This window comes from Bufo gargarizans, chromosome 3 (assembly GCF_014858855.1).
Source record: "Bufo gargarizans isolate SCDJY-AF-19 chromosome 3, ASM1485885v1, whole genome shotgun sequence".
NCBI lineage: Eukaryota > Metazoa > Chordata > Amphibia > Anura > Bufonidae > Bufo > Bufo gargarizans.
Window position 1 is genome coordinate 290,827,882 of NC_058082.1, and position 23,146 is coordinate 290,851,027.

At 44.1% G+C, this 23,146-nt stretch overlaps 1 protein-coding gene across 2 annotated transcripts in view; it reads right to left on the minus strand.

The window, feature by feature from the left end:
* The window catches only part of VMP1 (vacuole membrane protein 1), a 154,993-nt gene that overhangs the window by 62,136 nt on the left and 69,711 nt on the right, over positions 1 to 23,146 (minus strand). For both annotated transcript variants that reach the window (XM_044286305.1, XM_044286306.1), the window contains 2 exons: positions 12,111 to 12,278; positions 2,620 to 2,751 (listed from right to left, as the gene is read on the minus strand). In XM_044286305.1, the coding sequence (XP_044142240.1) occupies positions 2,620 to 2,751; positions 12,111 to 12,278 (300 nt within the window). The remainder of the gene's footprint in view (positions 1 to 2,619; positions 2,752 to 12,110; positions 12,279 to 23,146) is intronic.

Genomic DNA, 23,146 nt, shown 5'->3' on the forward strand with positions numbered 1-23,146 from the left:
GATAAGTTGTCCAGAAAAAATAAATAAAAATTCAGGTTGGCAACCATGGATTATAGTTTGAGAGCACATGATAATGGAGAGAAAAATACAGTAAAAGCATGACAAGATGAGAATTCAATATTTAAAGTGTCCCTGTACTTAAAACAAAAAAATTCATGTGTCATTGACATATCAAAGGTTTTGGCTGGTGGGTGTCTAAGTGCTGAGACCAGGGGCGGACTGGGAACTTAAAATGGCCCTGGAAAAAATACTAAAAGTGGCCCCGTTTTGTAGTCGGGTCCAAACTGATGGAAGGAAGGCCAGCAGTACCATATTGTGGCACATTTTACCATTCCAACAGAGCCAAGTACAACAGTCCATCACAAAATACATCCCCAAAAACTTCCAGTGGCCGGCCATGAGGAGGGCTCAGGAGGCCCCCAGGGCATCGGCCCACTGGGAAATTTCCCTGTAAAGTCTGAGACCCCCTTCCTCCACAGATCACTAAAATGAGGAGAAAGAAGTCCTCACACAGAGCACTGTCTCTCCTCACTGCAGGAGATGGGCTCAACAGAAAGTCTATGGAGGAAGCTCATCAAGACTGGTGTTCTGATATGCCATTAAATCCACAGGAGAGAGAGAGATAGATCCTTTATGGGTGATGCAGAATTTGGAGCATTTCTTGAGCCTGCAAAGACACAAGCCTGGCCACCCAAATATCTGGCACACCAGGTAAAATTGATAAACTGTGTTATGCCTACTGCTGGCCCTAAGGGGTCAGTACATGACTTAAAGAACACCAAACATGGAAATAAGTCATTTATTGCTCTTCCCTAGGCATATTACAGGGCATACATTTCATGCTGGAATGCTCCTTTAGGTTCGGATCAAACACGTAGGTTTGGAGACAAAGGAGAGAAGGGTCAGTCTTTCCTTTATACTGGTCATCTTTGGTCCACTTCTGTGCTTGGCTCAGAAAACTGTATGTGTGATCCCATGGTTTTAGAGTGATGCATCCATTACTTTGTAACACCAAAGAGCTTTACGTACAGCTTCAATTTCTTCAGAACAGTTGTAATGCCCAGGACCTATCTTGTAATGATATCACTTCCTACAACAACCATCTACCCTGATGGGACTCATTACTGTGTTTTTGAACACGGAGTAATTTGGAATTTCCTGTATAATCCGTTTCACAACCTAATAACATTAGACTTTCCATTTTACAATTTCTACAATATAGAACTTATAAACCATGCCTAAGTGATTACCGCAATGAAAAATACCTAATTTAATGACGAGGCCTGCACCTCAAGCAGCGCAGGGGGTATCAAGACGGGCACAGAAAGTACTGATCTTGATAAATCTCTCTCATAGTGTCCTTAGCAAAACCTATTCGACCACCCATGCCCACTTACAGTGTTTAAACAGAACCTGTTACTCAAGTTAAAGCATTGGATAGGGCAAACTGGTGTCTGCTTATCAGGAGGTGGTAAATAACCAGGGGCGTAACTATAGGGGAAGCAGGGGAAGCGGCTGCTTTGGGGCCCTGACCCCCAAGGGGCCCATCCAGGAGGAGGAGGACTAAAAGATTTTGTCAGGGCCCCCTCAACAGTATTACACAATGAAATGATATACAGTGACAGTATAGACAGTGTACAAAATAGATGGAACAGCTGCCGGGCCTGGTCTGAGAGAGAGATCTTTACTAGCCACAGGAATGGGGGCGGCATAAAAGGAAGGGGTTGTGAAAAAATTACTGGGGGAGGGGGGCCCCATTCAAAAATATGCTGTGGGGCCCAGTAATTTCTAGTTACGCCACTGTAAATAACTTGCCGTATATGCTAATAATCATATTTAAAGAGGACCTTTCACCACTCCTGACATGCCTGTTTTAATAGATACATGCATTCCCCATGTAATAACTCTGGGACATCTATTCTTATGGCTGTATGTTGTGTCATTCCTTTATTATTTTATACTAGAAGTTATGGAATGAATTGCTAGCAGTCGGCAGTAAGGGTACAGAGGGGAGGTAACCAGTTGCGGGTGTGTACCTGCACAGACTGAAAATGTCAGCACTGATTGGATGCAGGTACACACCCCCAACTGGTTACCACCCCTCTGCACCCTTACTGCAGACTGCTAGCAATTCATTCATAACTTCTAGCAGAAATTATAAAGGAATGGCACAACATAGAGCCGTAAGAATAGATGTTTCAGCATTGTTATTACGGTACATGGAGAATGCATGAAGCTATTAAAAAAGGCAGTCGGGAGCGGTGAAAGGTCCTCTTTAATGGTTCTTTTATTGACAATCTTTACTGGGCCAGAATACTTACCACACATGCCCTTCCACAATAGGAGCCCTCTCATCCATTTAGCAGAGGACTCATTTAGTGGTATTTTAATGAAGTTGTATTGTAAAGGAGACTTTTGTGGTTGACAGGTTACCTTTGATCACAAGTAATGATAAAAAGGTTAGGAGGAAGGTAGCCTACATTTTCAATGTTTTGTTCCATGTGTTTTTCCACAGCAGGGTATGTGAGCAAACACGTGGTCATCTTTAGGAATGTTCTCCCATTCAGGCAGGAAATAATGTGAGCATTTGGGATTTAGATAAAGGATTGCTATTCCCACCTGTGCTGTCTGGGCATGTTCCAACATCTCCTCAAATTCCTCATACTCCTCATCATCAGGTTCTGCCCCTGACAGACGGGCTGCTCTGGCCATGAAGTATGGTGGCAGTTCACCGATAGCAGTGCCCGCACCCTGCAGTTAGTTTAAAAAGAAAAAAAAGACAGAATCAAACTATGATTCAAATATTCTAAATGAAGAAAATTACATCATAACTGTGATACATTATTTATAAAATGTTGACCTATATGCTATATATTACACCTACTAGAGAAACATAGGACATTTACTATCTGGTACCACTTCGAAGATGTCACTGGGAAGTCAGAACCCCGCTAACAGATCTGATATTTCACACAAGTGACACCCTGGGCTACAGTCAATACTTACTTCCCTTAGGTCTTCAGACAGATATTCTTGCTGCACTAAATAAAAAATTTCTTGAGGCTTAATGCAAAAAAAATCAGAATGGAGGAGGGAGTCCCAGTGGAAAATTAAACATTAGGGGTGAAAGGATAGAGAGCTAGTTTTTGAGCTAAACTGAGCATGCTTAAAATAAAATAAAAAAGATGTTCTCCTGACATGTCTGTTTTAGTAAACCATTTCATTCTCCATAATTTAACAATGTTGGTCTAGCTTATCATAAAACTCTGAGTTGCACCGTTTATTTGGTATTCCTCCTGGAAATGTATGAATAAATTGGCAACTGAGTGCTACTTCTCTTGTCAACAGAGTATGTCCCTACAGACACTGATTGGACAGTGCCAGACTGTGTATAGATACACGCTACTTACAAGTAAAACGGCAATGTCCAGCTGAAAATACATTTCCAGTAGGAATAAACTGAGCAACTACATAAATGCACAGCTACAAGGAAAAATGCTCTCCAAAGTTATTTTGTGGGGAATACACATTTACTAAGACAGACATCTTAGGAGAGCAGACAGGTCCTCTTTAAAGCGAACATTCGGTCCAATGTTAAAGGCTATGTACGCCTTTGGTGGCATTTTTTATTTATTATTATTGCATTGTACTATTGGTTAAAAATGGTAATTGCAATTGGTTAAAAATGCTACTCGCAGGATCTGTATTTTCTCTCTGCTCAGTCAGACAGGGAGCTGACGGGCTCCTTATCTCTGCTCTCTGACATTATAAACACTTATTATAGCTTAGGGTACTTTCACACTTGCAGCAGAGAAATCCGGCAGCAAAAACTGCCTGCCGGATACGTCAAAACATATGCCAACTGATGGCATTTTACGTCTTACAAATGCATTGCAAGAACGGATCCGTCTGTCTGTTTGTCATACGGACAAACGGATCCGTTTCTAATTCATTTATTTTCACTTTTTTTTAATGTGCATGCGCAGACCGGAAGGACGGGTCCGGCAAGAATACATTCCTATGTAAAAAATAAAAAAAAAAGGATCCGGCATTCCGGTAAGTGTTCAGTTTTTTTGGGCGGAGATAAAACTGTAGCATGCTGCGGTATTATCTCCTTCCTGATCAGTCAAAACGACTGAACTGAAGACATCCTGAACGGATTACCTTGCTGATAAGAATGTGGCTTAAATAAGTGTTTATGACCTTTCAGTAATATAGAAATAAGGGTTATTAGATAACAACACAAAGTGAAAGTGAAAGTACCAGTTACACAGATAGAAAAACAGCTCAATAATTTTAATAAAGACCAATTGAAAAAATGATTTTTAACCCAAAATGAGTAAAATGCAATCATAAAAAAAATTGTCCCCAGTTTTGGGATAAAAATTTTATTAAACCATTTATGCTAAATCATGTACATCATTTGGGTTAAACGGATGTATGTAGCGGGCTCACAAGCTAAGGCCGAATGCACACGGCCGTTTTTCACGGCCGTGAGCGGTCCGTGGAACCGCGGCCTGGATTCCTGCTGAGAGCAGGAGCGCACGGCGTCATTGGTTGCTATGACGCCGTGCGCTCCCTCCTGCCGCCACAGTACAGTAATACACTGGTATAGATCATACCAGCGTGTTACTGTATTGCGGCGGCAGCAGGAAGCGCATGGCGTCATAGCAACCAATGACGCCGTGTGCTCCTGCTCTCAGCAGGAATCCAGGCCGCGGTTCCACGGACCGCTCACGGCCGTGTGCATTCGGCCTAAGCCAGCTCCTTACATTGCAGATGCCAGCTATATACAATAATACAACTGACACTCACTGGCAGGGACCAGGACCAGAGAAGACTTCGATCCCAGTCATTTAACCCCTCAAATATGGGTTTACTTTAGAGAGAAGGAGGGAGCTCCCTTTATCCTCCAATTGGAGTTCTCACTGTGAAATTGCAGGACTACAATCTATTGCTATGGCAGTCCAGGGCCTTTGAAGTCTCCCAGGCCTGCCACAGTAAGCTACATATTAAGACATTAAGCCTTCCTTAAAGGGGTTGTCCAAGTTATATTTATTGATGACCTATCCTCAGGATAGGTCATCAATATCAGATCGGTGGGGGTCCGACACCTGGCACCCCCTCCGATAAGCTGTTTGAAGAGAAGGCGTGCGCGGTGTCAGCGCTGCCTCCTCTTCACTGTTTACCTTCTAGCCGTTGCATCTGCAGTGGTGAGCAGGTGTAATTACACCCAAGCCTTCCTATTGAAATGAATGGGATGGCTTGGGTGTAATTACACCTGCTCACCACTGCAGATGCAACGGCTAGAAGGTAAACAGTGAAGAGGAGGCAGCGCTGACACCGCACACGCCTTCTCTTCAAACAGCTGATCGGAGGGGGTGCCGGGTGTCGGACCCCCGCCAATCTGATATTGATGACCTATCCTGAGGATAGGTCATCAATAAATATAACTTGGACAACCCCTTTAACAGAAAGCCTGTCAAAATTCCATAGACTGAAATAGAATACTATTACAGTCTATGGTACAAGTGATCAGAAGATTGCAAAGTCAAGCCCTGTAAGGGGTTCAAAATAAATTAGTAAAATGGTTTAAAAAAATTTGTTAAATGTTTTAATAATATTTAAAAAAATATATTTTTGAGTCAGAAATGTCTGAACTATTAAAATATAAACATATCCATCATGTGTGGTGAATGCGTAACAGAACAAAAAGATCAAAATGAGTGATTTGTTTTCTGGTTGCATTGCCGCCCGCAAAAAATTGAATATAGTGTGTGAGACAGTGACAGGTCTCACTCAGGTTAGAGGCAAGGAAGGGGTGGATAGTTCGGTCCACACCCCTGTTCCACCACAGGTGAGAGAAGCTGGAGGTAATCAGCCTAGCACAAAGCACCTCCCAGAGTGTCAGAAAGGGGGGAGTGTGGTACCTGTGGACAGAGGCCTGGAGGCTCTGTCTGTGTGGTCTCAGCTGGGCAATGCTGAGGGACCACAAGGCTGTGAGATAGCCTGGAGTTGGGGGACACAGCGACGCCTGGGAGGGTCGCAGGGCCATAGTCAGGCAGACTACTGAGCCCCAATCCCCCACAAGAAATACTGAACTGGAGACAGTGGGCGTACTGTGCTCTGTACAGCCAGGAGGCTGTGGGACTTTGGCTCAGAAAGCCGCACGTGTTCACAGGGTGTGAACAGGGACTTAGGTGAGTCAGGCATCTATTTGTTTAGTTAGAGCCTAGCCGGGCAAGTGTTTGTTATTTTGTATTATTGTTTATGTTTAAGCGGATGTGCCGCAATAAAGCACAGTGTTTGGATCTTAAACTTGGTGTCCTGAAGATATCTGTGCGAATGACCCCCAAATAAGAGGCGATCCCTTACAATTGGTGTCGGATGCGGGCAGTTGTCCATGAGAGAAGGGCAACGGTCGGTTGCTAGGGGCAACGCTGAGACTGCAGGTGCTGCTAAAAGCTGTTTTTTTGCCGTGTGTGGCGTTAAAGGAACGGAAGCTTTTTTTTTTTTTTGTCCAGTGGAGCAGGTGCTGCTCAAAAGAGTGTGAACTATTTTGCTGTGGTGCAAGTAAAACTGCAGTGAATTAAAGGGCCAGTAAGTAGCCCAGCAAAAGTGGACTTGTGGCTAAAAGCTTTTCCTGCTACCATGGGTCTCGGGGAAGAGTACTTCCGGCAGCGCTGGCGCATACAGCATGCAGAAGAAATGGCCATAGCAATTGGCTACACTAAAAATGAATTGGCGAAATTTGATGCAGAGCGAGAGGCTTTGGAGGCACAGTTGCAGCTGGCCTTGAGAAATGGGTTCTCAACACTGTATGGACCCTGTACAAAGTTCCAAGAGGATGGTGATGTCAGAAGATCCGATACAGAAAGATCCTGCGAGTTGGTGATTGGGGGAATCCTGCTGGGGGTCACTCTAGATGCCCGCCAGCAGGTGTCTCGCGTCAGGCCTGAAGTGCTGGACTTTCTGGAGAGAGGGCCAGAGACAGATGTCACCGTGTCTCTGACCTTTATAACAGACTATGGCCCTGTGCAATGGGAGCTCTTAAAATGTGAGACCCTGGAAGTGGAGTTTGTGCTTGGCAAAGATTTCCCATTATTTTGGCAGCTGTGGAGCGGAGAAAATGCTACAAATTGTGTACCTGGAGAGTCCGATGAACAGCAAAGATATGCCGTTGCCAAGGGCAACCGTCGGGAAGACAAAGAGGTGGAGAGCGGTGCGGTTCTCAGGAGTGCATATCTTCCCTGCGACTGTGTCCTGAGTCCTAGAGAGGAAGTGCGGAGGTGCAGTAAAGCTGTTGCTAGGAGCAACCACAACCTTGATGAGTCCGCGGGAGAGGATGTCACTGCTTTACCAGAATGGTTGATTACAAAGGGTAAGACTGTTCCTGTTATTAACTATGTGGCAGACCCAGTGACAGTGAGCCGGCGGCAGGGGATATCTGCTGGACCGGTAGGTAATAAGTCACACAGAGAAAAAACTGTGTCTGGACAGGCGGATAAGCCTGCTGTGATGGCTCCCTCGCAGAAACCCGCAGGGGAGAAGGTTTCTGGGTTTCCTCAGTTGCCCATGACCAAAGCTAGTTTTGGGATGACAAGGATCCGGGATCCCATGCTAGCCCGGGTAAGAGGTAGCACAATATTGAAACCAGAGACTGATAAAATAATAAAGGTGCTGGACAGTCGTGCGGATAAGGACTATCCACTGATTTTCACTGAGCGTGAGACTCCAATGAGAACAGAGACTGATGAACTTGATGTTACAGATACACTCATGCATGAGGGAGTGTTGGGCCGTGATATCGGTTTGTTGCTGTGGGGTAAGGTAGACACTTCTGCAGATGGTGACGAAACTCCTGCAGAACCTGTACCTGTCCCTTTAAGTGAGGATCTAAGGGAGCTGCACTTTGACCTGCATGGGGAAAGAATATTGACCATTGGAAACAATGGTGCTGGTCAAGTGCAAGGTGATGGTGACAAAAATGCGGAAATGCATAAGGAAAATATGATGTCATATGAAATATGTGGTGACAGTGATATAACTTTTCCGTTGCAGGTTGTGGTCAGGGGAGAAGCGCCCCCTGGTGGTAAAAATGTAAATGATGATGAAACTTTATTTTCTGCATCTGCTATGTTTCATGAAGCGCGATATGACGTAATCAAAAGGTTTGAAGACGTGCATATAAGTAGTGTGGAGCAAAGCCCAGCTCCAGCTCAGTGTTTGAAGGTGCAGGAAAATATGATAGGGTTAGAGGGTGTACCGCACGTACCAGAGGTGGAAATGCAGTCTCCACAATGTTGGTCGGTTACTAAGGAAGTGTCCCAGGTGGGGATTAGCTCAGCGGTGCCCCTAGAGGTCAGAATTAACAATGACACGAGCGGTATAGGTGACGTATGTGCTGTGACCGATAGCAACTCAGAGAGTGAAGCTACCATATCAAGGTCCTGCGAAACTAAGGTGGTTACTAGTAGCGACCAGACAGTTATATCTGACGAGATGAGAATTAAGTCGGGTGACATCAGCCTAGGGTCTGAGGTCCATGTCCAGGCAGTTGTAGGTGACCTGACACGACAGTACAGCTGCAAACAGGAGGATGATCTCTCTCTCTCCTCACGCTCCCTAGAAACCTTAGAGACGGGACTAGCTGTCTTCACAGAGCAACTGAAGAAAATTTCAGAAAGGGCAAAGAAAGAGAATGGCGATACTCCTACATCTGCTGCAGCAGAGCCGAGCAAGGAGCAGCTGGAACCGGAGGCCAAAAAGCGGGGCACTTCCCACAAGCTTGTGCAAAAAGCTGAAAAGAAACTGCTGAAAAACATGGAGTTGGTGGTTCAGCGCCTGGAGAAACAGGGTGTGACTTACAAAAAGGTGGAGAAAACAAAGAACAAACTTCAGCGAGGATTGGATGATCTGATGGTGGACCTGGACCACCAGAAGCAAGTTATGTCTAATCCAGCAAAGAAACAGGAGAAGTGGGACTGGCTCCTAGCTGAAGAGAAATGCGTCTCTGCTCGATATGGTGAAAAAAGTGACCAAACAGAGACTGATGCTTGGGAAAAGGAGACCAAGGCCCTCTCCTTGGCTAAAGCCCTGGAAGAAGCGCTTGAGGAGCATGCTGAATTGGAGAGGCTGAACAAGCAACTCAGAGCAGAGACTGAAAATCTCATGAGCTTAAAAGATGAGTTGGAGAAATCTAAGTGTGCTCTTGAGCAGCAGGTAGAAGGTGAGAAACCTGAAGAGGAGAGTTCTCTGGAAGACGTCAAGAAGCCAGAGCCGGTTAAAAATGGGACTGGTGAGGGTGGCACTGTGGTGCTGGCTGTGGCAGAGAAGATGGAAGATGCTTCTGCTAAACCAGTTGATGGGGCTGATGTGGATGCCGAAGACCACAGACCCGTGGTAGCGTGTAGCCTAGGCCTGGAAGATGTCCCCTCTGCATACAAGGCCTTCCAAATAGCCAGCAGGCTGCTGGGGAAGAAGTACAAGGAGGTGAACGATCAGTTTTCGGATCTGGGCTATTACAATGGCCTGTATCTCCTGACTCCTCCACAAAATGAGAACAGGGTCCTGGGTGAGCCTTTGGAGAAAATAAAAGAAGACGAGGAGTCTGCTGAAGACCCTGGTGCCTCCTGCCTCAATGAGAAAGAGGGGGAGGGGGAGGGGTTAACAGGGCAAGTGTATGGTGCCATGTCCGAGAAGGATGAGAAGGCGGTCAAAGAGACTGGAGACTTCAAGAAGACAAAGACTGAAAAAGTTAAGGCCGATATGTTGGTTGACATGAAGTCCCCAGGTTCTACAGAGGCCAAAGTTAAGCCAAAGTTAAGCCAAAGGGAGCCGCGGCCGAAGTGGAAAAAGCCGCTAAAGAAGCAGAGGTTTCTAAAACTGCCATAGTAGCTGGGGTAACTACTGTTGGAAAGAAGGAAGAAGTGACCCAGATGCACTTAAAAGAAGCGAGTAGGGGCAAGCATGCTCTGCTGAAGGAGCCCTGCAAAGCAAAGGAGAAAGTCTCGGGATATGACCATGACTGGGAACAGTTCAGGCAAGAGCTGCAGCAGTCCCAGAAAGGACGTGAGGCGCATGTACAGGAGCCAGAGGATCTAAAAAGAGAGAGAGATCAAAATATACGTCAGCGCATCATCACCCGGGAAAGAGTAAGAAAAGAGTATCTGGCCATGAGATGGGCACATGAGGCCTTTAGGCATTTTCGGTTAGGCAAGATGTTGGTTTTGGTGATAAACCAAGCTCTGATGGCGTGGGTCTGGCAGAACAAAGGGAAGGTACGTGTCACCGAGGTTCCTGGCCTCGGTGAAATAAGAACCGGTAATTTTCTGTGTCAGCGGCAGCTAGTGCTCGCTGACACTGGGTTACTTAGTGTGGCTGTAAAGCCAATCTGGGCCGGTTCTTATTGGGAGCAGCCAAAGAGCAGGGTGGGTGGCTGTTCCCCACGTCCAGGCCAGGTGGATGCCCTCTCGCCAGCCTCCCGTGGTTATGCAGGTGTTCACCCTCACGGGCTTGAACAAAGGGGGGGGATATGTGAGACAGTGACAGGTCTCACTCAGGTTAGAGGCAAGGAAGGGGTGGATAGTTCGGTCCACACCCCTGTTCCACCACAGGTGAGAGAAGCTGGAGGTAATCAGCCTAGCACAAAGCACCTCCCAGAGTGTCAGAAAGGGGGGAGTGTGGTACCTGTGGACAGAGGCCTGGAGGCTCTGTCTGTGTGGTCTCAGCTGGGCAATGCTGAGGGACCACAAGGCTGTGAGATAGCCTGGAGTTGGGGGACACAGCGACGCCTGGGAGGGTCGCAGGGCCATAGTCAGGCAGACTACTGAGCCCCAATCCCCCACAAGAAATACTGAACTGGAGACAGTGGGCGTACTGTGCTCTGTACAGCCAGGAGGCTGTGGGACTTTGGCTCAGAAAGCCGCACGTGTTCACAGGGTGTGAACAGGGACTTAGGTGAGTCAGGCATCTATTTGTTTAGTTAGAGCCTAGCCGGGCAAGTGTTTGTTATTTTGTATTATTGTTTATGTTTAAGCGGATGTGCCGCAATAAAGCACAGTGTTTGGATCTTAAACTTGGTGTCCTGAAGATATCTGTGCGAATGACCCCCAAATAAGAGGCGATCCCTTACAAGTGTGATAAAAAAAGCTGTATGAACCCCATAATGGAATCAATAAAAACTACACCTCACAGAGCTTTGGAGACAAAAGTATTTAAAAAAAGCCATGAGTGTCTGAACATTATTTTAGGGTACTTTCACACTAGCGTTTTTTGTTTTCTGGTATTGAGTTCCGTCACAGGAGCTCAATACCGGGAAAAAAACTGATCAGTTTTATCCTAACGCATTCTGAATGGAGAGCATTCCGTTCAGGATGCATCAGTTCAGTCCCTTTTACGTTTTTTGGACGGAAAAAATACTGCAGCATGCTGCAGTTTTCTCTCTGGCCGAAAAAATACTGATCACTTGCCGGAATTACATTGAAGTGTATTAGTGCCGTGTTTGCACGCGCAGACCTTTAAAAAGACAAAAAAAAATAAAAATACCAGATCCGTTTTTCCGGATGACACTGGAGAGACGGATCCGGTATTTCAATGCATTTGTCAGATGGATCCGTCTGACAAATGCCAGTTTGCGTCCGGATTGTGATTCTGCTGCAAGTGTGAAAGTACCCTAAAAAGGTTTTCATTTTTCTACAAGTAATAAAAAATAATGAAACCTGTATATGTTTGGTATTGCTGTAATTATATTGACACACAGAATAATGTTGTCATGTCATTTTTAGCACACATTGAGCACTGTCAAAACAAAACCCCAAAAAACCTTGGTGGAATTGTGTATTTTTTTTTTTTCAATTTCACCTCAAAAAGACATTTTTGCTCATATTCCAATACAAACCATGGTTAATTAAATGATGCCACTGAAAAACACAACTTGTCCCAGAAAAAATAAAGGCTATATAAACGGAAATTTTAAAAAGTTATGGCTTTTGGAAATGCAGAAAGGAAAAAAGACGAAAGCACAAAACTTTAAATTGGCCTGGTTAATAACAGGGTTAATAAAAAGTACGGTCGGCTGTCAAAACCGATATAATTTTATTCATACTGACCCACATGCAGGCTTCCAGTCTGACTTTGGAGATGATCATCCATAAGGAAATGCCTCCTTCTACAGCTTCTTCATCTGGACATATAATTTCATCTGGATATGGAGGTTCAGGAAAATTAACCGAATTACATTCATAGGCAGCAAGTGTCACAGAAGCTATGTGTGGACCCTGAAATAAAAAAATAATATATATAAATATATTAGCACATATCTAAAATGCACAATATTAAAGACATTGTTATAGTTATGGTAGTAGGGGCAACAACTGTTTTACTTCAGCTAACCTGTAAAGTGAGGAGGAAATCTTTACATTGGATATTCTGCATATAAATACTCGGTGTTTGCATTTAATAGGACATATTGATATAATTAAAACATAGGCAATACATGAAAAGGTTAATCTCACACTAAGTTCAAATACTGTCCAAAATGAATCAGGGCCCCCTACAAACACAAGTTTATCAAGGCTACACTCACATCACCATGTGTCATCAACCTGGATTAGTTCATAAAAACCTCATCCAATTATTAATTCACAATTAACATCTTCCTGCAATTTTCACGATAATGGAAAACAAGCATGAAATATTTCTGAGCACTTCCACATGTAACAGTAAATGGGAAAATGCTTGCTTTATTGATGAGAAAACATAAAAGAGGAGATTTGTCTTGAGGGGAAGTTTTATAAGGGTACTTTCACACTTGCGGCAGAGGATTCCGGCAATCCGGACGCAAACTGATGGCATTTGTCAGACGGATCCGGATGCGAATCCGTCTGACAAATGCATTGAAATACCGGATCCGGTATTCATCTTCATTTGCATCTTTAAAGGTCTGCGCAGTTTTGCCGAAACACTTAATGCCGGATCCGGCACCAATACACTTCAATGTAAATTAACGTCGGATCAGGCATTCCGGCAAGTGTTCAGTATTTTTGGCCGTCCAAAAAAACGTAAAAAGGGACTGAACAGAATGCTCTCCATTCAGAATGCATTAGGATCAAACTGGTCAGTTTTTTGCGGTATTGAGCTCCTATGACGGAACGCAGTGCCGGAAAAAAAAAATGCAAGTGTGAAAGTACCCCCAGTCAGTTATGAGGGATTTGCGTTGCCGCCATTTTAGTCAGATTTATGAACTCTCACACAATGTTTGATAAATGTGATACATCTTTAAAGGGTGTGAGGCAGTGACAAGCCTCATACAGGGGATGGATAGTTCAATTCACACCCCTATTCCACCACAGGGGAGGCCTGCTGGGTGTAATCACTGGGGGGATAAACCAGCCCTCAGTGTAGGAGCCCAGGGGTAACGTGAAGAAGGAAGTCAGCGGCGGCGGTGTGGTTCTAGTGAGGAGGGCTGGGGGCCACAAGGCTGTGTGAAAGCCAGGAGGCTGCTGGATCTCATAGCTGAGGGAAGCCGTAGTCCTGTGTGAACTGGGCTCTATAGGTGAGGTAGAGACGACCTCTGTATTAACTAGAGCCTGGACGGGCAGGTGTTTATGTTTATGTTTTGTGGGATGCTGAAGAGCCAAAATAAAGCACCATTTGAACTTGAACCCCATTGTCAGAGGAGAAGTCTGTGATTGCGACCCCTGACAATGGACACTACTATCAACTTGTTTAGTAACAGCCTATATGTGAATATTTTAAAGTTTTTGGGGGGTTTTCCCCCCAAAAAACAGGTGGATAGATTTTCTGGATAACATTTTTCCAGTCACTCCATGTACGACCTCATTTGGACTTTTAGCACAGCAAACTGCCTTGTTTGACTGTCTCAGTTAGAGAATGGGGGATGAGTGGGTCAATTAGAGACTGACAGTCATAAGTACAATGCACTTCTGTGGTGATCTTTATCTAAGCCGATCAAGAGAACAATAGAGCTATCATACTGTTATCCAAATTCTACAACTACATATTTAATTTTCAAATGCACAGTACTGCCAAAATGACAAAGAAAGTTTGTTTTTACTGATGATCTATCCTCTGGATAGATCATTAGCATCTGATGGGCGGGCCGGGACCCCCGCTGATTAGCTGTTTTAGAAGGCAGCAGCCTTCTCACTGTTTACCGCTGGCCCAGTGACGTCACGACTAGCATCAACTGGCCTGGGCAGGGCTAAGCTCCATTCAAGTGAACAGAGCTTAGCCCCACCCAGGCCAGTCGATACTAGTCGTGACATCACTGGGCATGCGGTAAACAGCGAGAAGGACGCGGCGCTGCTGGAGCACCACTGCCTTCTCAAACAGCTGATCAGCGGGGGTCCCGCGTGTCGGACCCCTGCTGATCAGAGGCTGATGATCTATCCAGAGGATAGATCATCAGTTAAAACAAACTGCAGAACCCTTTTAAGGTATAAAACTTCTATCTTGAGATATTACTCCACTTCAGACTGCAACAGGTTTTGCAACTTCTTAAAAAGTCACAGTCGATAAATCTGGCTTGTGGGTCCCTAGATACATTAATTTGGCACAATAAAAAAGCACCAGAATAAGCACAATTTTATTTTTATTTTTTTGGCACATGCATTTTTGCTTCAGTTTATTTCCTGCAGAGGATCCTAAAACCGGACCAAAACGGTTCTGTTTGATGTTAACACATCCGGATGCATCCGTTCTGTTAGGAGGTAATTCGGATCTGGCAGTAAAATCATTGTAAGGCAATGGGTGATAGATCAGTATTTTCAGATAAAAAAATAAAAAATAGGATGATAAAGTGATTGTTCTGTGTAAAGCCTCATGCATAAGACAGTATCGGTTTTGCGGTCTGCAAACCATGGATCCGCAAGATAGTGATACTGTCTGTGTGCATGCTGTAGTTTACTCACTCCCTTACCTAGAACTGGCTATTCTTGTCCGCAAAAAAGACAGGAATGTGCGGAACAGCCACATGGATGCAGACAGCACACAGATGACATCCGCGTGTTGTCTGTAATTTTTTGCAGTCCCATAAAAATGAATGGATCTGTGTGCGATCCACAAAACAATGCAGATCGGATGCGGACCCAAAATACGGTTACGTGCATGAGGTGTTAGTAGCAACATTTTGATTAAAAAGAGCTTATGTGGTCAATAGAAAACTTTATCTATTGTGAACTTTAAAGGGCAACTGTCAGCAGATTTGTACCTATAAAACTGACTGACCCGTTACATGTGCACCTGACAGCTGAAGACATCTGTGTTGGTCCCATGTTCATAAAAAATGAAGCTTTAATATAGGCAAAGGAGTCTCTAGAAACAACGGGAGCATTGTCATTACACCTAGAGGGTCTGGTCTCTCTGCAGATGGTGCTCCCTTTCGACTTTGATTGACTGGGCCAGGTAGGTGTGATCACATGTATACTGCCCAGCTCTGCAACTGCCGTGCCCTCTGTACTTTGATTGACAGAGAGAGCAGATCCTCTAGGAGTAATGCCAACGCCTCCGTTGCTCCTAGAGGCTCATTTACATATATCAAAACATCACCTTTCCCAGCAATGAGGCGACATATAAACATGGGACCAACACAGATGCCTTCAGCACATGCAACAGGTCAGCCAGTTCCATAGGTACAAATTTGCTGACAGAGGGTCTTTAACAAGCAGAACAGTCTTCAGAAATTGTGCTGACCACAGCCATCTAAAGCAATGACATGATATCAGAATCTGGCAGAGTATGTAGACTGCATGCAGCATCAGGCTACTCGTAACTGGAATACAACAGCAGAGAACAGATCCAACATCTAAGGCATAAGAATAATACACTGCAGCCCTGCAATACTACAGCCAAAGGTTCTGGTTAACTATCCCAAAAAGCCTTGGTAGAACAGTGGCACCATGTGGTCAAATGAACACAAATAAATCTAGCCTAATTTATAGGAACTGGAAGTTAAAAAAAAAACTATATTCCTTTCTTACATTTCCCATTTCCTTTGCGTGTGCTATATTCACCACTTAGAAATAGACCAAGTGCAGAAATCAAACATGCAGTAAGACATTATTCTCTGTACAATAGGGTATATCCTAAAATATATGCAACACAAGAGACTGACATTTTTATGACCTAATTAACTAGGTTTTAGTTAGACCCACATGGTCATATAATAGTGATAGTTGAAGGGTTTTCCATAACACAGTGGTGCGTCAAGAGGCAATTGCTGCAATCACGTTTTAGTGAACGATGGCATGGCATCTTATAGACCTCTCCATTCAGACATCACATAAATAAGGAGAAACACTACAAAGGACAGAAGATCAATGGTAAAGGCACATCGCTATGCGGCCTTCAAGGGGTGTTATCCCATGACTAATTAAAAAAAATTAAAAATAGTACATGACAATCTCTTTCTAACAAAGCTAGAACCAGCCCTGTACCTCACATGGATCCAGAGATCTCCCCATTCATTGCTCTACTAGATTTGTATCAAGCTGGCAGCTCAAGGGGAGGGTCTTTTCTGCTGCAGCTCAGGAGGCGTGTCCATGTTTTACCTATCACAGCTCAGGAGGCGTGTCCATGCTCCCCCTATCACAGCTCAGGAGGCAGTTGAAAGATAAAATTGAGCATGTGCGGCCACGTCAGTGAGCAAGACAAAGAAATAAAGAGAGAAAAAAAAAAAGGAGAGCAGGTGGCGCTATACAGATATATTTGATTGAATAAAGGTACTTTCACACTAGCGGCAGGGAACTCCGGCAGGCTATTCCGGCGGGTGAACAGCCTGTCAAATACATCCTGCTGCTAGTTCACGTGTGCCCCCGGACTGCCGCTCCGTCCCCATTGACTATAATGGGGGCAGAGTTCCGGCGGCAGCACAGCATGCATAGCGAGAGGCAGCCAGACTAAAATTACTACATGCATTCCATAATGTCCTCAACTATGGATCACATAACATGGAAGCAGCGAACATTTTTTCCAAATATGCAGGAGTCTCAGAAGTGGAACTCACACCTATCCGACATGTATGGCACATGATGTCAAGGTGTTGTAGATGTCTCAGATGGTACTGCATCATTTGGTACAATCAAATATTGAGGCTCACAGATGAGAAAAGTTTTTCCACCCGTACTCTATGACCATAATGAAAAACATAGCTCTTTTTTTAAAATACTATTTAAGATCCTGTAAATTACTACTCAGCACTTTTTCCCCAGTGGGTGATCTCGAATAAGATAAGGATCGGACATGTTTCAACATCAGCTTTATCCCCTCATCTCATTCACTACATATAAGGTACATGGGAGGATTTAGCCAATTGTCCTATGTGTACGGCCATCTTTAGATTTGAAAGCTATAAGCTAGTCTAAGCAAACCACAAGAGATCTACGTTTTTGCACAAAGAGGTGAAAAATGGTTTTGTTCCACAAATTCACAACATTTGGTGGATACTGGGCCACCCCAGAAGTACTTGGTCTGCATCCTCCAGCTAATCTGCATGGTCTTTTATCTACTCAACAAGTATTTAGTCATTTCTTTCTGCTATGAATACAAAGAGAGTAAGCAGAGTGTATCTATTGTATGTTCGCTCTAAACTGGCTTCTCCATTTGGCAAGGACACATTTCAGTTCATTGACCTTATAAATAAAAAAAAAAAAGCCAACAGTATACTTGAGTATTCAGAGTGAACAATACCACTGATGTGTTCATCATAAGGGGTCAATGAACCCTAGTTACAGAACTTCTCAAGTTCATTCACAATGTAGTATATAGACAGACAATGTAAATGTGCGACAGGTAGTGACTGCTTCTATACACCTGGGCATAAGGTACAGTACCAAACGATACATGAAGGTGAAAAAATTAGGGGGTATCAGTGTTTTAGTATCGACTTGGAATCCCCAAAAAATATAAATTCTGGAGTATCTTTTTATATAACTAAGTTGTGCTAGTCCTGTATTATTCAAAAAAAAAAACTAGAATGTGTTGACAGATAAGAACCATCTGGCCCTTCTAGTCTGCCCAATATACTGAATACTATGGATAGCCCCTGGCCCTATCTTATATGAAGAATGGCCTTATGCCTATCCCATGCATGCTTAAACTCCTCCACTGTATTTGCAGCTACCACTTCTGCAGGAAGGCTATTCCATGCATCCACTACTCTCTCAGTGAAGTAATACTTCCTGATATTAGTTTTAAATTAGAGGGGCAAAGGTTTAAAAGTATGTCCTCTCGTAGCAGTTTTTCTTCTTTTAAATATTCTCTCCTCTTTTACCTTGTTGATTCCCTTTATGTATTTAAAAGTTTCTATCATATCGCCTCTGTCTCGTCTTTATTCCAAGCTATACATGTTAAGGTCCTTTAATCTTTCCTGGTAAGTTTTATCCTGCAATCCATGTACCAGTTTAGTAGCTCTTCTCTAAACTCTCTCCAAAGTATCAATATCCTTCTGGAGATATGGTCTCCAGTACTGAGCACAATACTCCAAATGAGGTCTTACTAGTGCTCTGTAGAGCGGCATGAGCACCTCCTTCTTTCTACTGGTAATGCCTCTCCCTATACACCCAAGCATTCTGCTAGCATTTCCTGCTGCTCTATGACATTGTCTGCCTACCTTTAAGTCTTCTGAAATAATGACCCCTAAATCCCTTTCCTCAGATACTGAGGTTAGGACTGTATCACTGATTGTATAGTCGTGGCCAAAAGTTTTGAGAATTACATAAATATTGGAAATTGGAAAAGTTGCTGCTTAAGTTTTTATAATAGCAATTTGCATATACTCCAGAATGTTATGAAGAGTGATCAGATGAATTGCATAGTCCTTCTTTGCCATGAACATTAACTTAAGTCCCCAAAAAACTTTCCGCTGCATTTCATTGCTGTCATTAAAGGACCTGCTGAGATCATTTCAGTAATCGTCTTGTTAACTCAGGTGAGAATGTTGACGAGCACAAGGCTGGAGATCGTTATGTCAGGCTGATTGGGTTAAAATGGCAGACTTGACCTGTTAAAAGGAGGGTGATGCTTGAAATCATTGTTCTTCCATTGTTAACCATGGTGAACTGCAAAGAAACGCGTGCAGCCATGATTGAGTTGCATAAAAATGGCTTCACATGCAAGGATATTGTGGCTACTAAGATTTCACCTCAATCAACAATTTATAGGATCATCAAGAACTTCAAGGAAAGAGGTTAAATTCTTGTTAAGAAGGCTTCAGGGCGTCCAAGAAAGTCCAGCAAGCGCCAGGATCGTCTCCTAAAGAGGATTCAGCTGCGGGATAGGAGTGCCACCAGTGCAGAGCTGGCTCAGGAATGGCAGCAGGCAGGTGTGAGCGCATCTGCACGCACAGTGAGTCGAAGACTTTTGGAAGATGGCCTGGTGTCAAGAAGGGCAGCAAAGAAGCCACTTCTCTCCCAAAAAAAACCATCAGACACAGAATGATCTTCTGCAGAAAATATGGTGAATCGACTGCTGAGGACTGGGGCAAAGTCATATTCTCTGATGAAGCCTCTTTCCAATTGTTTGGGGCATCAGAAAAAGGGCTTGTCCGGAGAAGAAAAGGTGAGAGCTACCATCAGTCCTGTGTCATGCCAACACTAAAGCATCCCGAGACCATTCATGTGTGGGGTTGCTTCTCATCCAAGGGAGTGGGCTCACTCACAATTTTGCCCAAAAACACAGCCATGAATAAAGAATGGTACCAAAACACCCTCCAACAGCAACTTCTTCCAACAACAGTTTGGTGAAGAACAATGCATTTTCCAGCACGGTGGAGCACCGTGCCATAAGGCAAAAGTAATAACTAAGTGGCTCGGGGACCAAAACTTTGACATTTTGGGTCCATGGCCTGGAAACTCCCCAGATCTTAATCCCATTGAGAACTTGTGGTCAATCCTCAAGAGGCGGGTGGACAAACAAAAACCCACTAATTCTGACAAATTCCAAGAGGTGATTATGAAAGAATGGGTTGCTGTCAGTCAAGAATTGGCCCAGAAGTTGATTGAGAGCATGCCCAGTCGAATTGCAGAGGTCCTGAAAAAGAAGGGCCAACACTGCAAATACTGACTCTCTGCATAAATGTCATGTAATTGTCGATAAAAGCCTTTGAAACGTATGAAGTGCGTGTAATTATATTTCACTACATCACAGAAACAACTGAAACAATGATCTAAAAGCAGTTTAGCAGCAAACTTTGTGAAAACAAATATTTGTGTCATTCTCAAAACTTTTGGCCACGACTGTATATTCCGCTCTTGGGCTTTTACGCCCCAGGTGCATTATCTTGCACTTAACATTAAATTTTAGTTGCCAGATTTTTGACCATTCCTCTAGTTTTCCTAAATCCTTTTCCATTTGGTGTATCCTTCGAGGAACATCAACCCTGTTACAAATCTTTGTGTCATCAGCAAAAAGACACACCTTACCATCGAGACCTTCTGCAATTTTGCTGATAAAGATATTAAAAAATATGGGTCCCAGAACAGATCCCTGAGGTACCCCCCCACTGGTAACAAGAGTATGGTCTGAATATACTCCATTGACCACAACCCTCTGTTGTCTGTCCCTCAGCCACTGCCTAATCCATTTAACAATATGGGAGTCCAAGCACAAATACTGTAATTTATTGATAAGCCTTCTATGTGGGACAGTATCAAAAGCCTTACTAAAGTCTAGATAAGCGATGTCTACTGCACCTCCGCCATCTATTATTTTAGTCACCCAATCAAAAAAATCAATAAGATTAGTTTGACATGATTTCCCTGAAGTAAACCCATGCTGTTTTTCATCTTTCAATCCATGGGATTTTGACTGTTTCACAATCCTCTCCTTAAAGGGAACCTGTCATGTGGATATTTGATTATAATCTAACTAATTATATACAATCATTAACTACTAAAAAGTGCCTTAGATGTATTCACTCACTGGTGTGACAGATGGTTACCTCATAATATACACACAAAGATGCCGCATGCTAATGAGCTGATTTGAGTCCTGCGTGATGTCAGAGTCCAGCGTATATTTAAAGGGGTTGTCCGGGTTCAGAGCTGAACCCGGACACACCCTTATTTTCACCCCGGCAGCCCCCCTGAGCCTAGCATCGAAGCATCTCATGCTCCGATGCGCTCCCGTGCCCTGCGCTAAACCGCGCTGGGCACGGGCTCTTTTGTTTTCAATAACACACTGCCGGGCGGTAACTTCCGCCCGGCAGTGTGTTCGGTGACATCACCGGCTCTGAGGGGTGGGCTTTAGCTCTGCCCTAGCCGTTTTACTTGCTAGGGCAGAGCTAAATCCCGCCCATCAGTGCCGGTGACATCACCGGGGTTCCTGTCAGCCCCATGGAGAGCCCCGGTACGTCACGGGAACTCCTAAAAATGCCTTTGCCCTGGGCAATTTAGCGCAGGGCAAAGGAGAGCATCGGAGCATGAACTGCTCTGATGCTCCTGTCAGGGTGAAAATTGAGGGATGTCCGGGTTCAGCTCTGAACCCGGACAACCCCTTTAAATCAGAGCTATAGCCACTCCCCTGCCCATCTGCTGATGATTCATATGGAAAAAAACTGTCACTCAGCAGCAGGTGGGCGGGGAGAGTCAGGAGCTCATGAATATTCAGGACTCATCATTATCAGCTGGAGCTTTTCAATACAAGATGTTGGCAGATTGACTAGGTCAATTAAAGAAAGCGACCCAGCATTTTGCTAAGAGAATCAGTCACTTATCTATGTTGCCCTTAGTTAGGACACCATAAAACTGGTGACAGGTTCCCTTTAAGGGTTCCGCACTTTCATTCACTCCTTACCACTGGAGGCTGCAGGTTTGTACTTTTACTTCCCCTTAATCAAGATGGCCAATTTTTCTGAGATTGGAACTCTCTTGTTTCCTGCGCGAGTCTATTTCAGTCCATGCAGTTTATCCAAACATTGCCTGAGTATTGTGAATTGTTCCAGTCTTCTGCCCACAGATAACTATTTTTGCCAGACAGAGCCTTACTCTTTGTTGGACTTGTACTTCAACTCATCTGCTGTGGACCTCTACCACAAGTCCTACATCATGCTGTACTCATTCTTCCTGCTTTGGATTCCAGCAGTGTTCACCAGTCAACAGTCAATGACTGACATACACCTGGTCGTCAACATGATTGCTTCATCAGACCAGGTCACCACATTCTTCCATTGCTCACTGTAGGTGCTTTCAGTGGCTAGGCATTCTGGCTGGTCTTCAGCTATACAGCCCCGTAGGCAGCAAACTGATAAAGTACTGTGTGTTCTGACACCTTATATCATAACCTACACTAACTTTTTAGCAATTTGTGCTACTATAGCTATTCTGGAGGGTCAAACCAGATAGTCTAGCCTCAGTTCCCTGTGCCCATCAATGAGCTGTTGGAAGCTATGTTGCAGCTCACAAGCTGACCTTCTTAGGACCACTTTCAGTCAGTACTAACCAGATCACAAGACCTGCTGTTTTGGAGATGTTCTTATCCAGTCGTCACAATTTGGCCCTTGTCAAAGTCCCTCAGATCCTTACATTTGCCCATTTTATCTGCTTCCTACACAAGTTCAAGAACTGACTGGTCATGTGTTGCTTAATATATCCCTGCCCTTGACAGGTGCAATGTTATTCACTTCCCTTCTCAGTGGTTTTAATGTGATGCCTGATCAGTATATTTCCACTGCAGATCGGGGATTTCTGCAGATCACAAAACTTGCTAGACAGAACTAATTTGAGTCAAGTTTGAACTAATTCAAACTGTCAAGTAAATAACCATGCCAGATCTGCAAACACATGGGTAAATCTCCAAGGTGTCCCCCCATTCTGTAGGAGTCACCACTAGGGATGAGCAGACTTGTGTTTTCAAGTTCGGCATACAAAGGTTCGGGTCATCTAAGAAAGTTATGGATTCCGCTACTATGGTCTGTGGTGGTGGAATCCATAATGAAATTCTTAGATAACCTGAACCCGAACCTTGAAAACACAAGTTTGCTTATCCCTAATCACCACCTTTCACTCTTGTGCCATGCAGGTGTAAAATGCTCCAGATCCTCATTAGTGGAGTTAAATTCTTATTCTCTTTAAATAACTCTGAAACACTACTTTCTACAGATGAGTCTCTGGTCTGGCTGATATGAGCT